The sequence below is a fragment of the Leucopleurus acutus genome (genome assembly GCF_964270905.1).
Source record: "Leucopleurus acutus genome assembly, chromosome: 4".
NCBI lineage: Eukaryota > Metazoa > Chordata > Mammalia > Artiodactyla > Delphinidae > Leucopleurus > Leucopleurus acutus.
Window position 1 is genome coordinate 85,663,541 of NC_139146.1, and position 18,071 is coordinate 85,681,611.

Consider the following 18,071-nt stretch of genomic DNA (forward strand, 5'->3'; position numbering starts at 1 on the left):
GATTATTAAAAAAAACCTCTCAATAACAGGAACTTCTTAAATTTATTCTGTGGGCTTCTTTTCATCTCTATTTTTTAAAAGTCACATGTTCTCAATAAAATCTACAACTTTCTCTCAGTTAAATGCAAACTTTTCACATCGCATGATAACTAACATATACTCCTGAATCAAAAAAAAAAGTATACTCTGAAAAGGAAAAATGAAATATATGACTCCTTCCACTACTAAAGTCCCCTGTAAAAAAAGGTTAACTACTGCTTTTCTTTTTTAAAATAATTCATGATTTTTGTCAATCTAATTCATGGAAGAGAATATTTTAAGGAAGTTTTCAATAAAGAGATCTTTCCTATATGAAGGAAAAAAGATTGTTTCTTTAAACAGAATTTAAAGAGGAAAAATAATTTTTAAAACAATGAATATGGCAAGCAATAAAAAGCTAATGAAAAGGTTTGGCATCAATAGTAACTTCATTTTACTACACAAGCAGGTAGATAAGAAAAGATCTAAGAAAAGAGACAGATAAATTCTAGTTTTGTTTTTGAGACTGACAACCAGGAAGAAGGGGAAATCAGAGAAATAAAAGCTATTTTAATACAAATATTGCATCTAAAAGATGTACAACCACCAAAATGAGTTTAAAAATGGAAATTTTCTTTTTTTCAGAAGATTTAAAACATTAGATGTTAGTAGATGTAATGAAAAATTTTCTTGACCAATTAGTAGATCAAGAAACTAGGATTTTTGAGTTTCTGACACAAAGATTTCTATGAGATCCAAAGAAGGAGTTAAAATCATAGCAAGTAGGAAACTCACAGAGTAAATGAACTGCATAAATGTATATAAGACCAGGGGCAGTGGCCAAGATGGTGGAATAGGAAGACCCTGAGCTCACCTCCTCCCACAGGCACACTAAAATTACAACTATTTACAGAGCAACTATTGATGAGAACAATGTGAAGGCTAGCAGAAAAGACCTCCCACAACAAAAGATATAAAGAAGGAACCACAATAAGACAGGTAGAGATAAGACAGAGTCAAGACCCAGGGTGGGCAACCTACAAACAGGAGGATAATTACAATTGCATGGTTCTTTCCAGGTAGCCACAGGTCTGAGCCCCACACTGGGCTCCCCTGACTAGGGTTCCTGTACCAGGAAGACAAGCCCCCCAAAATGTTTGGCTTTGAAGGCCAGTGAAGCTTACTTTCACAAGAACCTGAGGGCTACAGGAAATACATACTCCACTCTTAACAGGCAAAGGCACTGTAATTAAAATGGCAAAATCTCAAATACTCCAAGGCCCAGGGCAGAAGCAGTAATTTGAAAGAAGCCTGTGTCAGAATCACCCGCTGATCTTGGAGACCCTCCCAGAGAGGCAGGAGGCAACTGGAGCTACCCTGGGGACACAGACACTGGTTGCAGTCATTTTGGTGAACCTGTTATATCACAAGGACACTGCTGTCAGCAAGCACAATTTTGGAATCCTCTCTCTAGCTTATTAGTGCCAGAACCCAGATCCTCCCACCCGCTGGTTGGCACCGGTCCTGGGATGCCCGAGGCCAAGAAGCTAGCCTAGTGGGGACCCAGCCTTACTCACCAGTGAGCCAGCACTATCCCCTGGACTCCTGGGACCCCACAGCCAACCACCAGGATTCAGCCCTACCCACCGTCAGGCTGACACCAGCTCAAGGAATACCAGGGCTCTACAGCCAAATGTCCCAGGACCCAGCTCTGCTCACCAGTGAATGTACACCAGCTCCAGGACACCCTGGGCCTCATAGCCACCCATGTCAGGAACAGGTCCTGCCCACCAGCAGACAACATCAACCCCAGGAACCACCTCCCCAGGCCACAGCCCCACACACCAGCAGGCCAACAGTAGCTCCAAGACCGCCAGCACCACACCCAGCTACCCCAGGACCTGGCTCCGCCCACCAGCAGCCAGCAGCCTCCACATTATGCAGGGCCAGAAACCAACCAGATGGGGGCAAGCCTGCCTACCAGTGCACCCACAGTAATCAATCTGCCACAACTGAAGGGCCAACTCAGCCCACACAGGGCACCCCTAGAGCATATAGCTTTGATGACCAGAGGGCAGGTCACTGCTGGGCACCCACTGGACATCTCATAAGGAAGGCCACTTCCCCAAGATTGGAACTGTAACCAACCTACTAAACACATAGAAATAAAAAGAGAATTAGGCAAAATGAGGTGACAGAGGAATATGTTCCAAACAAAGGAACAAGATAAAGCCCTAGAAGAACTAAATGAAATGAAGTTAACCCTTTACCCAATAAAAAGTTCAAGATAATGATCTTAATAAAGATGCTCAAAGAACTAGGGAGAATGGATGAACACAGTGAGAAATTAGAAGTTTCTAACAAAGACTTAGAAATTATAAAGAAGAACCAAACAGAGCTGAAGAAATACAATAACTAAAACTAAAAATACACTGGAAGGAATCAACAGCCGATTAGATGCTACAGAGGTATGGATCAGTGAACTGGAAGACAGAGTAGTGGAAATCATTCAAGCTGAAGAGAAAAAATAAAAAGAAATGAGGACAGTTTAAGAGATATGTGGGACAACAACATCAAGTGTACTACCACTCACATTATAAAGGTCCCAGAAAAAGAGAGAGAAAAGGGGCGGAGAACATATTTGAAGACATAATAACTGAAAAGGTCCCTAATGAGGTAAAAGAAACAAATGGTCAGGTTCAGGAAGCACAGAGAGTCCCAAACCAGATCAACCCAAAGAAGACCACAGTAACACACAATGAAATTAAAATGGCATATGACCCAGCAATCCCACTCCTGGGCATGCACCCAAACAATTATAGTTTAATTAGAAAAGATACATGATACATGAACCCCTATGTTCATAGCAGCACTATTTACAATAGCCAAGGCATGGAAACAACCTAAATGTTCACTGAAAGATGAATGGATAAAGAACATGTTATATGTATACAGAATAGAATATTAGTCATAAAAAAGAATGAAATAATGCCATCTGCAGCAACATGGATGGACCTAGAGATTATCATACTAAGTGAAGTCAGAAAGAGAAAGACAAATACCGTATATCACTTCTATGTGAATCTAAAATACAACACAAATGAACATATCTATGAAACAGAAATAGACTCACAGACATAGAGAACAGACTTGTGGCTGACAAGAGGGAGGGGGAGTGGGGAGGGAAGGACTGGGAACTTGGGATTAGCAGATGCAAACTATTACACACAGGATGGATAAACAAGGTCCTACTGTATAGCACAGGGAACTATATTCAATATCCTGTGATAAACCATAATAGAAAAGAATATGAAAAGAATGTATATATGTATAACTGACTCACTTTGCTGTACAGCAGAAATTAACATAACACTGTAAATCAACTATACGTCAATAAATTTTTTAGAAAAACAAGTTAAAATGGCCAAAAAAAAAAAAGATTAAAAAGAGAATATTAAGAGCAGCAAGGGAAAAGCAACTAGTTACATACAAAGGCACTTCCATAAGGCTACTGGCTGACTTTTCAGCAGAAATTCTGCAGACCAGAAGGGAGTAGCACAATATATTTAAAGTGACAAAAGGGAAAAAACCTACAAACAAGATTATCCGGCAAGGCTATCATTCAGATTTGAAAGAGAGATCAAAAGTTTTATCGACAAGCAAAATCTAAAAGAGTTCAGCACCATGAAACCAGGTTTATAAAAAGTGTTAAAGGAACTTTAAGTAGAAAAGGCCACAACTAGGAATATAAAAATCATGAAAGGAAAAATCTCATTGGTAAAGGCAAATATACAGGAAAGGTAGTAGATCAACCACTTATAAACTTAGTAGAAAGGTTAAAGGACAAAAGTAGTAAGTCGTCTATATCCATAACGTAGTTATGGGATAGTAGTTAAAGGATAAATAAAACATGATATATATACGATGTCAAAAAATTTTAAGCACGGTAAATACGGGGTAAAATGCAGGGTTGTTAAAATGCGTTCAAACTTAAGAGATCAGCAACTTAAAATAATCATGTAATACATATAGATTGCTATATATAAATTCCATGTTAACCACAAGCCAAAAAGCCATAACAGACATATACATAAAAAGGAAAAAAGAATCCAAACATAACACTAAAGGTAGACATCAAATCACAAGGGAAGAGAGCAAAAGAAGGAACAAAAAATAACTACAAAACTATTAACAAAATGGCAACAAATAAATAACTATTAATAATTAAGTGTAAATAGACTAAATGCTCCAGTCAAAAGAAATAAGAGTGACTGAAAAATAAGACCCATATAGATGCTACCTACAAGAGACTCACTTCAGATCTAAAGACACACACAGACTGAAAGTGAGGGAATGGAAAAAGGTGTTCCATGCAAATCAAAAGGAAGCTGGGGTAGCAATACTTATTTCAGACAAAACAGACTTTAAAACAAAAACTCTAACAAGAAACAAAGGACATTATATAATGGTTAAGGGATCAATCCAAGGAGAAGATATAACAATTGTAAATATATATGCATCCAACATTGGAGCACTTAAATATATAAAGCAAATACTAACAGATATAAAGGGAGAAACTGATAGTAAAAATAAGAGTAGGGAAGTGTAAACCCCACTTACATCAATGGACAGATCATCCAGACAGAAAATCAACAAGAAAACACTGGCCTTAAACGACATATTAAATCGGATGGAATTAAAAGATATATACAGAACATTCCATCCAAATTTTGCGTGCCCATGGAACATTCTGCAGGATGGATCACACGGTAGGCCACAAAACAAGTCTCAGTAAACGTAAGAAGACTGCAATCATATTAAGCAACATTTCTGACCACAGCACTATGAGACTAGAAAACAAGTATAAAAACACAAACATGTGGAGGGGATATGGAAGAAAATAAATAGGGGAGGGAAACTAAGAGGTACAAAGTTCCAGCTGCAAATAAATGAGTCATGGGTATGAAACATATGGTGTTGGAATATAATCAATAACTATGTAACATCTTTGTATGGTGACAGATCTTAACTAGATGTGTCATGGCAATCAGCTTGAAATGTATAGAAATACTGAATCACTATGTTGTGTGACAAGAACTAACACAGTGTTGTAGTCAATTATACTTCAAAAACAAATAATCTCATAGAAAAATACATCAGATCTGTGGTTATCAGAGGTTGTAGGGGTGGAAGGAGAATTGTATGAAGGCAATCAAAAGGTACAAACTTCCAATTATAACAAATTACTAGAAATGTAATGTACAACATAATATAATTAATACTGCTGTACATTATGTATGACAGTTGTTAAGAGAATAAATCCAAAGAGTTCTCATCACAAGGAAAATAATTTTTTTCCACTTCCTTAATTCTATATCTGTATGAAATGACAGATGTTCACTAAGCTTACTGTGGTAATCATTTCATGATGTATGTAAGTGAAATCATTATGCTATATACTTTAAACTTATATAGTGTTGTATGTCAATGATATCTCAATAAAACTGGAAGAAAAAAACAAAAAACAAACAGAAAATAGTATATAAGGCCAACAGAGTAGGCATATATAACCACATAATTAAGTATTAAATTATACAGAATAAAAAGAAGAAAGGACAGCATAATAGGGGTTGAAATCTGGACATACAAGACTAGAGCTATCACTAAGAAGGTAAATTTGGGGAACTAATTCAGACAGAGTTGATATCTAATGCAAAGAAAAAATGTTCTCAAGGTATGAATGTAAAGGAAGAACAGAAGGAAAACTATTAAACTTGGGAAATACAGAGACCGTCATCAAAATTTATAGATGAAATGAGAAAAAGTAATCAATAAAAAGATAGAGAAGGAAATCAAACAAAGAACATGGAGAACCAGAATATTACAGTATCAGAAGTTAGCTGGTGCTTAATTAGGCTAGAATGAAAACTACATCTTAGTCATCTTTATTACCTATAACATATAACATTATGTCTGGTACACAGGCTCTCAATAAATACGCATTAAAATAATGAATTCAGGTTGAAGCCTATATTTCACTAGGCAGTGATACTGGCAAAACTGCTACCCAGCATGAGCTATTTTAGATACTATCTAAATTTTGATACTCAAAATGTGGTTCACAAAAAAAAAATGTGGTTCACAAACCAGCTATACCAGCATCACCTGGAATAGACTGTTTACAAATACAGAATCTTGGGTCCCACCCCAGACCTACTAAATCAGTTTATTAATCAGTATTTTAACAAGACCCTCAGTGAATTCAAATGCACATGCAAATATGAAAAGCACTGTTCTAGGTGCTTTAGTCATTCTCCCAGTTAAATTTGACTGGGGAGTAGAGGGATAAAGGATAAAATGAGCCAAATTCTGTCATGAATTTGAATCTCTAAGGAGAGCAGTATCACTCTCTGATTCTACTTTAAGAATAAGTTACAGAATTTGGCAGTACTTTAAATTTGGGATAAAATACTGATAAAAGAGAACTGATTCATGCTTATAAGGTATATTCACCTTAATTATACTGAACCAGGCACAAAAATTTTAATTAAAAAAAGAAAATAATCTATTTTACCAATATTATGCTTAATAGTATCAACCAATACTTTCGAAGTGATGATAATGGAAGACATTAGAAGAGTTACCACAAAGTAAACCTTGTCAGTAAATAAGATCTTTTAGGGAGTAGATATAGAAAATAATAAAGAGTCAATTTACAAAACACTAAAGCAAGAATGAGAACTTTCAACATGGTTGACAGTGATTAGTAGTTTAAGGAATTATTTGTACAACAGCAAGAATCCTCACTGATGAGCATCATTTTCCAGCCCCTCTCCAATCTCATCTCTATTCTCCAACTTCTTTTCTTCTATTTCTTCCCTTCTTGTTCCTCCCTTACGCTTCTCAAAAATATCCTCAGGAACTGCTCTAACAAGTGAGAGGTGCTTATGATGACAGAGATTATTGTCCATGTTCATGAATTGACTCAAACACTAATGTGAATAATGATTTAAAGCAAAAGAATGTGAGGGGGAAAATGTTATCATCAGATTTATTCAGACAGTGATATAGGAAAAAAAAATCTTACAAAGTAAAAAACAAACCAATTAAGAACATCATTTCAGAATCCAGTTCCAGATCAGGAAAGGTTAAAAACTGAATGACAACAAATTTAGAAAACTGATAAAAAAGGAACACATACAGGAAATAAAGCTGATATATGAAACAGCTGGTAATGTGAAGAGAGGTGACTTAGAACTGAGGAGACATATGTCATAAGCAGGGAAACAACCAGAAAAGAGGTGACCACTGTAGAAAATTTTGTATATTTATATGTACAGGAATAGGATTCTGAAGGTGGGCATTTTTAAATAAACACAGCAAAAATATTCATTCAAAATAGAGTAATACTTCTGTCACTGTTGATAATATATCCCAGTGACCCACAGAAATGCTAAGGCTAAGATACGGGGGCTATTTTAGGAATAGGACAGATATAGTCCCTGTTCTCATGGAGCTCTCAGTCCAGACTCTAGAGTACAAGACAAATTCAGCAAGTAATTATATGTCTGAAAATGAAGAGTGCTATTAGAGCAAATATAGGAACATACCAGGTTGAGGGATAATTATCAAGTAAAGTGATATTTAAATCGAGTACAAAGTTTGGTAAGGAACCCAGATTATATTTGGGAAAAATTTTCTAAGTAAAAGGAAGAGGGCTTCCCTGGTGGCACAGTGGTTAAGAATCCGCCTGCCAATGCAGGGGACATGCGTTCGAGCCCTGGTCTGGGAAGATCTCACATGCCACGGAGCAACTAAACCCGTGCGCCAGCACTACTGAGCCTGCGCTCTAGACCCCGCAAGCCACAACTACTGAAGCCCATGCACCTAGAGCCTGTGCTCTGCAACAAGAAGCCACGGCAGTGAGAAGCCCATGCACCGCAACAAAGAGTAGCCCCCGTTCGCCGCAACTAGAGAAAGCGCGTGCGCAGCAACAAAGACCCAGTGCAGCCAAAAATAAATTAATTAATTAATTTAAAAAAAAAAAAAGGAAGGGCATATTTAAAGGCCCACTTGTGAAAGTGGTCTGTTCATGGAACTGGAAAAATTTCATTATAAAGCAACTCAGGAGATGAATCTGGAGAGGAAGAGAAAAGTGAGAGGGTATATGCATAAACTGCTACAATACTCTAAGAAATAAATTACTCTAGTTTCGCTAAGGGGAGTAGCAGGAGGAATGGAGAGAAATAACAGATTTGAAAGCTACTTAGGAAGAAATCAAAAGACTTACTGACTTATATGGTTTGCTAGGTAAAGAAAACAGGAGCTAAAGATGAATCAGATTTCTTTCTTGAGCTAATAGATTTATTATGGCTCCATTTTATGAAGATACTGAAAACGAGAGGAGGAAGAAGTTTGGAGGAATTTAGTTTCCAGCATGTTCAGCTTGAGAAGCCTGTGAGACAACAAAAGTAGAAAAGTTAATTTGCTCAATCCAGGTCATCAGTTTAGGCATTACGAGAGTATGTCAAGTGCTTGTGAACTAAAGGAAAATTATCCTCAGAGTAAAATATCTTTGGAATTAAATTATCTCAATATTGTTAGTCTTTGAAAACTGATGTGGTTGGCAGAATAACAGCCTCCTAAAGATGCACCCACCCTAATCACAAAATCTGTGAAAATATTATCTTACGTGGCAAGAGACTTTAGAGATATGATTAAGGTTATAAACCTTAAAATAGTGAGATTATGCTGGATTATCCAGGTTGGCCCAATCTAATGACATGTATCCCTAAAAGCTGTGGTAAGAGGGAGAGAGGTGCGATGATGGAAGAGAGGCAAGAGAAATTTGAAACAATAAAAAGGCTGGCATTGCGGGTTTTGAGGATGTGAAAGGGGAGCCATAATTTAAGGAACATAGGTGATTTCAAGAAGGTAGGAAAAGCAAGGAAACAGATCCTCTCCTAGAACCACCAAAAAGGAACAAAAAACCTTGTCAACACCTGGATTTTGCCCCAGTAAATTCCATTTCAGACTCCTGACTCACAGAACGGTAAGATAATAAATGTGTACTGTTTTAAGCCACTAAGTATGTAGTAAGTTGTTATGAGAGCAAATGGAAATTAATACAGAATGCTATATTCACTAATGAACCTAGATAAGAAAAATTTAATATACATGAAAATTAGTATACAATATATAGCAAGTACTCAATAAGTCTTTAACAATAGTTTCAGAGAGTATCTTGCAAGTACACTTTCTTGATGTAATGTTTTTTCCTAAGAAATTATAGATAAATCAAAATTTTGTACCTTCAAATTTTGTGAATTCATATTCTACTTAAAGAACTAGTAAGAAAACTGCTTTCTTGTAATGTTAACTATCACCTTCAGTTTTGTCAGATTCTCCATGTTGTATTTCCTTAAAATGAACAACTGCTAACAAGAAACTGAAATAAGCAAAAAAATAAAGAATAATTCCAATAAAAAAGATGTGGTGCATGTCTGACATTTATAAGAGGGCCACAAAATAGGTCACTTTTCCTTCTATTCTAAGCAGAATTTTTCAAATATGCAAAGGCACATACAGGCAAAATTGAAGTTTGACAACTATTATTTCAGGTGATATAAAGTCTATGTTATAGACTATACAAAAAGAAAGCTAAAATAACTGAGTGGTAACTATATTAAAGTGGAATTTTTTAAATTAAAAACTAGCTTAAATATTGTGCTTTAATATACTTTCTCTTCCCTCTATATACACAACAGAGTATAGTATATTTAGAACCTGCAGGCGCAAAAACATTTTTGGTCAAGAAAATTTCCCCATTAAATAACAGTTTTTCCATTTGAACATCAAAAACGTTTTCACTTATTTCAAAACTTCTTGATACAGCTGAGAAAATATAGGCTCTATGTTGGGACAGATCCTGGACCAATATTTAACTTCTTTTGAGTGTTATCTCCTACCATATAGGATTGTTGAGAAGGATTAAATTATATTATGCACACATGAAGTGCAATTACATTTGGTAAGTGTTTTCTATTCCATTAACTATTCTGGAGAAAATTCTTTCTGTAAAAAATACCTTTTCTCTCTATTACTTAAAAAGTGATATATTTCAACACACATTTATGATAAAAACTCTCCAGAAAGTGGGCATAAAGGGAACATTCCTCAACATAACAAAGGCCATATATGACAAACCCACAGCCAACACCATACTCAACAGTGAAAAGCTGAAAGCACTTCCTCTAAAATCAGGAACGAGACAAGGATGCCAATTCTCACCACTTTTATTCAACACAGCTTCGGAAGTCTTAGCCACAGCAATCAGGAAACAAAAAGAAATAAAAGGAATCCAAATTGGAAAGAAAGAAAGAAAACTGTCACTGTCTGCAGATGACATGATACTATATATAGAAAATCCTAAAGATGCTACCAGAAAACTACTAGAGCCAATCAATGAATTCAGTAAAGTTGCAGAATACAAAATTAAAACACAAATCTGTTGCATTTCTATACATTAACAACAAAAGATCAGAAAGAGAAATTAAGGAAAACTATCCCATTTACCATTGCATCAAAAAGAATAAAATACCTAGGAATAAACCACCTAAGGAGGCAGAAGACCTGTACTCCAAAAACTATAAGATGCTGACGAAAGAAATCGAAGATGACACAAACAGATGGAAAGATATACCATGTTCTTGGATTGGAAGAATCAGTATTGTCAAAATGACTATCCTACCCAAGGCAATCTACAGAGTCAATGCAATCCCTATCAAATTACCAATGGCATTTTTCACAGAACCAGAATAAAAAATTTTACAATTTGTATGGAAACACAGAAGACCCCGAATAGCCAAAGCAACCTTGAGAAAGAAAAACAGAGCTGGAGGAATCAGGCTCCTTGACTTCAGACTATACTACAAAGCTATAGTAATCAAAACAGTATGGTACTGGAACAAAAACAGACATACAGACCAATAGAACAAGACAAAAATCCCAGAAATAAACCCAGCACCTATGGTCAATTAATTTTACAAAGGAGGCAAGGATATACAATAGAGAAAAGACAATCTCTTCAATAAGTGGTGCTGGGAAAACTTGTCAGCCACAGATAGAGAATGTTCTAATTTCATTCTTTTAACACTATACACAAAAATAAACTCAAATGGATTACAGACCTAAATGTAAGACTGGATACTATGAAACTCCTAGAGGAAAACATAGGCAGGACACTCTTTGACATAAATCACAGCAGTATCTTTTTGGATCCACCTCCTAGAGTAATGAAAATAAAAACAAAAATAAACAAATAGGACCTAATTAAACTTAAAAGCTTTTGCACAGTAAAGGAAACCATAAACAAAACAAAAAGACAACCCAAAGAATGAGAGAAAATATTTCCCCATTGGAAATATTTGGTTGGAAACGAAGCAACCAACAAGAGATTAATCTCCAAAATATACAAACACTTCATGAAGCTCAGTATCAAAAAAACAAACAACTTCAATCAAAAAATGGGCAGAAGATCTAAACAGACGTTTCTCCAAGGAAGATATACAGATGGCCAAGAGGCACATGAAAAGATGTTCAACACTGTTAATTATTAGAGAAATGCAAATCAAAACTACAATGAGGTATCACCTCACACCAGTCTGAATGGCCATCATCAAAAAGTCTACAAATAGCAAATGCTGGAGAGGGTGCGGAGGAAAAGGAACCCTCCTACCCTGTTGGTGGGAATGTAAATTGGTGCAGCCACTGTGGAGTACAGTATGGAAGTTCCTTAAAAAACTAAAGAGAGTAATTATACTCCGATAAAGATGCTAAAAAAAAACTAAAGATAGCGTTACCATATGATCTGCAATCCCACTCTTGGGCATATATCCAGAGAAAACTGTAATTGGAAAAGATACATGCACCCCAATGTTCACTGCAGCACTATTTACTATAGCCAAGACATGGAAGCAACCTAAATGTCCATCCACAGATGAATGGATAAAGAAGGTGTGATGTATAATGTGTGTTTGTGGTGTGTGTGTGTGTATATATACACACACACATACACACTGTGGAATACTACTCAGCCATAAAAAAAGAATGAAACAATGCCATTTGCAGCAACATGGATGGACCTAGAGAATATCATACTCAGCGAAGTAAGCCAGACAAAGACAAATATCATATAATGTCCCTTATATGTGGATCTACCAAAAAAAAAAAAAAGATACAAATGAACTTATTTTCAAAACAGAAATAGACTCACAGACATACAAAACAAACTTATGGTTACCAAAGGGGAAAGGTGGGGGGAAGGGCGGATAAATTAGGAGTTTGGAATTAACATATACACACTACTATATATGAAATAGATAACCAACAAGTACCTATTATATAGCACAGGGAACTATACTCAATATTTTGTAATAACCTATAAGGGAAAAGAACATGAAAAAGAATATATGTGTGTGTGTGTGTGTATATGTATAACAGATTCACTTTGCTGTACATCTGAAACACAACTATACTTCAATTTAAAAAAGTGATACAAAAAGCACAAATTGATCTTTTCTTCATGATAGTGTCACCATTACAAATCTCAATCACTATACAGTGATGACATAAGGAGAGTGGCCATATTTCAGGTTTGACAGGACAATCCCAGTTTATGCTTACTGTCCTGACATCCTCTCCCATTCTCAAATGTCCCAGTTTGGATAATAAATAAATAATGAGTAAATAATGGAATAGAAGAGTATTAACTTTTATCTACAAGAACTAGCCCCACTAGCTTAATTTTTTCCCAATTTACATTTTAATAAGCCTCAAGAATATATGATGCTGTCTTATTTGTGTTCTGGTAACTACCTGGTTTACTAAGCCTTTCTTTACCTTTTACTTTTCCCTTTATATATGCTGCCATTTTAGAAGCTACACAAAAGTCAAGTGACCTGGAGTTGACCTGGAGTTGAATTATATGTAAAATAAAGAGATTCTAGAAAAGAGTTTGTAGGCTTTTGAGGCTCTGTATAGATTTACGTTTACTTTGCCTACTTCCCAAAGCTTAAATAGGAGTATCACAAAAACACAAAGTGGTAGAATAATATTCTACCACTTTACATTACATATAAATACTCACGTTATAAGTATTTATACATATAAATATAAATACTTACCCAGAGGTAGCAACTGTTTTTTGGAAGTGTGAACACTTATCTCTTCACCCTCGTCCATATTTCGGTCTGAATTTCTTTGGAACCCGTCTTGGGCAATATGTGATATATTTATATTTTTACCTTTAGATTGTTCCATGTCAACTTGTTCTTCAACTACACTGGCCTTAAATTTTGTTCCCCGTTTTTGTTTTATAGTCCTTTTGTTTCCAGATGATTTTTTTGCATTCTCAGAATACATTTCATATTTTGAAGATTTACAATTATTTTCCATTTCATCTGTCAAAGCACAACTCCCACCCAGTATTTTTTGTTCAGAGGACTGAGATTTCTCTACTGGGTGAGCTTTACCAGGATGTTTGCCACTTTTCAAACTTGTAGATGATACACTGTCATGTTTTTCTCTTGACTTCTTCCTTTGAAGGAGTACAGTGCTCTCAGCAGGAGATACTGTGCATTGTTTCAGAGGCCCAGTCTTCCTTGGTATAGTAATCCATGGTTGATTGGCAAAACTTTTATCTGATTCATCAATTATAAATTCATCTTCTAATAACTTCATATTATTTGCAGGAGATAAATGAGGTGGAGCAGTTGCTATATGCCTAACAACAGAACTAAAACAGAATGTTACAATAAATAATAGCTCAAAAAGTAAAGCTTTTACCTTTGCTTTAAAGAGCAGTTCACATGTCCCCTCAATTTTTCCTTCCCCATTAAAATCCTTCCTGGGACTTCCCTGGTGGTCCAGTGGTTAAGGATCCGCCTTTTAACGCAGGGGATGTGGGTTCGATCCCTGGTCAGGAAACTAACATCTCACATGCCATGGGGCAATTAAGCCTGCAGGCCACAACTACTGAGCCCATGTGCTGCAACTACTGAGCCTGCACGCCACAACTAGAGAGAAGCCCATGCACCACAATGAGGAGCCCGTGCACCACAACGGAAGATCCCATGTGCCGCAACTAAGACCCAACGCAGCCAAATATAAGTAAATAAATATTTTTTTTAAAAAACCTTCCCTCCTTTTACATTTCTGTAATATCTGAGCATACTCATTTATTACACTAATGGGATCATAGAAATTTAGAGCTGGAAGGAATCTCTACTGCATCAACTAATTTGACATTCCCCTATTCATTACATACATTAAACAGATAAAACCCAGAGATGTATAAATATAGCCCAGATACATTGACTTACAGTACAAAAATGCATGCCATTATTATATATAATGTTATATTTTGTTTATATGGATGTTTCTTGGGGCCTGAATCCCTTAACATCCCTTAACAAGATTATTTCTGAGATACCTTCTAGTCTAATAGTCTAATAAAACACTACAAAATTACAGACTAAATTATATGATGTAAAAATTCACTCCAAGTTGGATAATTCACACATTTTCATACGTGTTTTAATACTGTAAGCAGAGTATAGAAATAAATGAAGTGTATCTAGAAAGGTAAGCACACTGGGCTTACACAGCATCTCTTCCAATTAGTTGGAAAAATTTTCTAAAAAAGGATGGAATTATTCAAAAGATGGTAATCTGATGGAGTCATTTTGCATTTCCCTCCTTTTTATGACAACAGCTTTGAGCAAACCACATATTGGAGTGAATATGCAAAAATAAACACCTAGGGTAAACATCCAAATTCCAAAGCCAGCATATACACTCCTGTTTCTGCCTTTTTCACCTGAGTAAGGATGCTTAACTATTTTTATACACAGTAGAAGAAAAGCAAGAATGGAAGAACTGGATTATCATGTCTATTTTTTTTTCTCATTTTTAAGATATAAAAAAAGATTATAAAATGAAAATGCCTTCTCTACGTCTCTAATCTCAAACCCCTGATAAAACCTTATAATGTAAAAAATTTATACACATATATGCTAAGAAATATACTGTCTTCTAATAGGTAGACTTACAAGTTTATATAATTAGAAAACTCTAGAAAATCTAATAAAAAAGCGAAGTCAATATAAATAGACCACATAATATATAAATAGAAGACCATGTTTAAACAGAAATATTATTTTTCAGCACTTAAAGAAAAAGCCAATCTGATATAAATGTTTAATTTGCTTTATTGTATGTTATCTGTAATATCTATTAATTCTATATATTAAAGAAGTAATGCTAAGTATTTAAAAATAAAGCCTTCTGAAACCAGCCAACAAGAACTCTCTAAATCCACTCCTCTATTAAAGAGACTTCCATAACTTCAAGGTTATTCAAACCAAAGATATCCTTAGGAAACAACTTTGACACTTACTATAGATCAAATGTTTATATCCTTCAAAAATTCACAAATTGAAACCTAATCCCCAACGTGATGGTATTTGAGGGTGGGGACTTTAGGAAGTGATTAGGTCATTAGGGTGGAATGGCTCATGAATGAATTAGTATCTTTATAAAAGAGACCCCAGAAAGCCCCCTCACTACCTTCTACCATTTGAGGTTATAGCAATAAGATAGACATCCATGAACCAGGAAGCAAGCCTCACCAGACAGTGAATCTACCTGAGCCTTGATCTTGGACTTCCCAGCCTCCAGCACTGTGAAATGTAAATTTCTGGGCTAGGTGGAAAAAATCAAGAAAGACTCTGTGGCATTTGAGTTGGATCTGGAAGAATGGATGTGATTTGGTCATGAGGAAATACAAGAAAGATAATCATAAGGAAGAGCATAAGCACAGAAACGGAGCAGGAAAGCACAAGTAATAGTGAGTAGTTACATCTGGCTACAGCAATTAAACATACACTTTACTCGCTAGTTTTTCAAAAAAAAACCACAGCACATTAAAAAATACTTAATTACTTTTTTGGACATAGATATAATTAGCCCCTAAGTATAACATATTTCTATCAGATTATGGGGACAACATCCATACAAGGGATAAAAGATGACACATATATATATATGTATATATATATACTGCATATACACACACACACACACACACACACACACACACACACAGAAAGGCGAGGGGAGAGGGAGGAAGACTGGAGGGGTGGGGGGAGGGAGGAGTCAACTATGGAACACAGACTGAACCAAAGAGGAATTTCATTCACTCAATATATTTTTTATAAAACCTTCCTAATATATTCACTAGCATTCTGATAGATCTCACAGAAAATACAAAAGAAACTAAACTGGAAAGAAGGGCTCATGTCTTAACCTACTAAGAAAGATATATAAAATAGCTAAACTATAATACAAGGCAAGGAACTATTTTAAAAAACACTGGAGTGGGACTTGGAAAAAATCAGAAGCCTACAACCATGGACCTTAGAATAAAATATAAATTGGCATACGACAAGGGGAAAAGGTACGCCAAAGCCAGGACAACTGCAAATATGTATGACAAGTTGGTAGAAACAGTTCACTAGTGACAGTGAAGGCCTTAAATACTAGCTGACAAATCTCAAGTTATTCTATAGACCAGTGCTTCTCAACCCTACCTGCTATTAATTCTAGTTAACTCTAATGTGCAGCCAGTTAAGAATCACTGTATGGATATTGTAGAACCACTGAAGGTTTTTAAGTAGGCAAAAACAGATTAAAACTTATTTTAGGACTATCCTTTTACTAACACAATCAAAAGAAATAGAAAAAAATATTTAAAACACTTAACAGTGAAATACAGGCACCCTGACATAATTTTATTTCTAAATACTGTCTTTATTCTTTGATCTCATACGTACTAGAAAGTGCTGATGAACAGAAGCAATGAAAGCTGAATAAACTTTTCTTTCACATCTAATTTAATATCACTTAAATGATGGCTTTGGAATTAAGAAACTACTCTCTCCTTATGGGTTAGACATAATTTCAATTAAAAATTGTGTCAATTAAGATTAACTTCTAGTTAAATATCACTAAGAATCCTTAGATACTATTCAAAGAATGTGAAAGAAAAATGTGGACCATTTCTTAATAACTCACCTGGATTCACCTTTTCTTTTTACAGTTTCTAAAAACAATGTTGAAAAACTCTTTCTAGCTTGTGGTTGATCTTCACATTCTGAATCTTGTATTCTTTTTTGAGATGTTCCTAACTGTTTCCTCTCTTGTGGTCCTTCTGAAACTTTATCCTCTATTTCTGATACTTTATTCGTTACTTCTACTTTCTTCAAATCATCTTTATCTTCAAAGTTTAACCTAAAAGGTTAAAAGGAAGACATGATGAATGTTCCCACCATTTGTTGAGTTATAAGTATTCCTGAACTCCCTTACAGTAACAATACAACTGCTTACAAAATTTTCCAGTGGGCCTTTGTTTAAAAATTATAAATGCTGATGTGTTTCTCTTACACAACATACACAAGGCAAATTGCTCAGAAAAATTAAATTTTGTATTTGTTGATAGAAAAAAATAAGAGAGAAAAAGAATGGCTAAATCATATAACAAAGAAATGTGTAGCTTAGAACACTAGTTCTCAAACATTTAATATGAATTTGAATCATCTGGAGAATCTTATTAAAATGTAGATTCTGATTCAGTAGGTCTAGCATAGGGTTTGAGATTCTATATTTCTAACAGGCTTCCAGATAATGCCACTGCTCTTGATTCTGAGCTGCAGATCACACTGTGAATAGCAAAATCTTAGAATGTACTTAACTCCTCAGCTCCAAGAATCACACAAGACCCTAGAAAGATATTACACTCGTGGCAGAGGTTCCCAATACCAAAGGACCTTGAACAATCTATTTTGCTTCTTAAAGGCCAAAGGGAAAGCCCCAAGAAATGGATGTGGGTTTACCACAACTCATCCCCAACAAAACTTACTCTTTGCTACCCTGAGATGACCTGATATATACCTACCCTTATAATTAAAAATAACATAGAGAAAATACAAATTGTT

At 35.4% G+C, this 18,071-nt stretch overlaps 1 protein-coding gene across 2 annotated transcripts in view; it reads right to left on the reverse strand.

Moving 5' to 3' along the window:
• CENPC (centromere protein C) overlaps window positions 1–18,071 on the reverse strand; it is a 91,473-nt gene that overhangs the window by 40,855 nt on the left and 32,547 nt on the right. For both annotated transcript variants that reach the window (XM_082838366.1, XM_082838367.1), the window contains exons 7-8: window positions 17,152–17,367; window positions 13,203–13,813 (exon numbers count right to left, since the gene is read on the reverse strand). In XM_082838366.1, coding sequence (XP_082694492.1) covers window positions 13,203–13,813; window positions 17,152–17,367 — 827 coding nt within the window. The remainder of the gene's footprint in view (window positions 1–13,202; window positions 13,814–17,151; window positions 17,368–18,071) is intronic.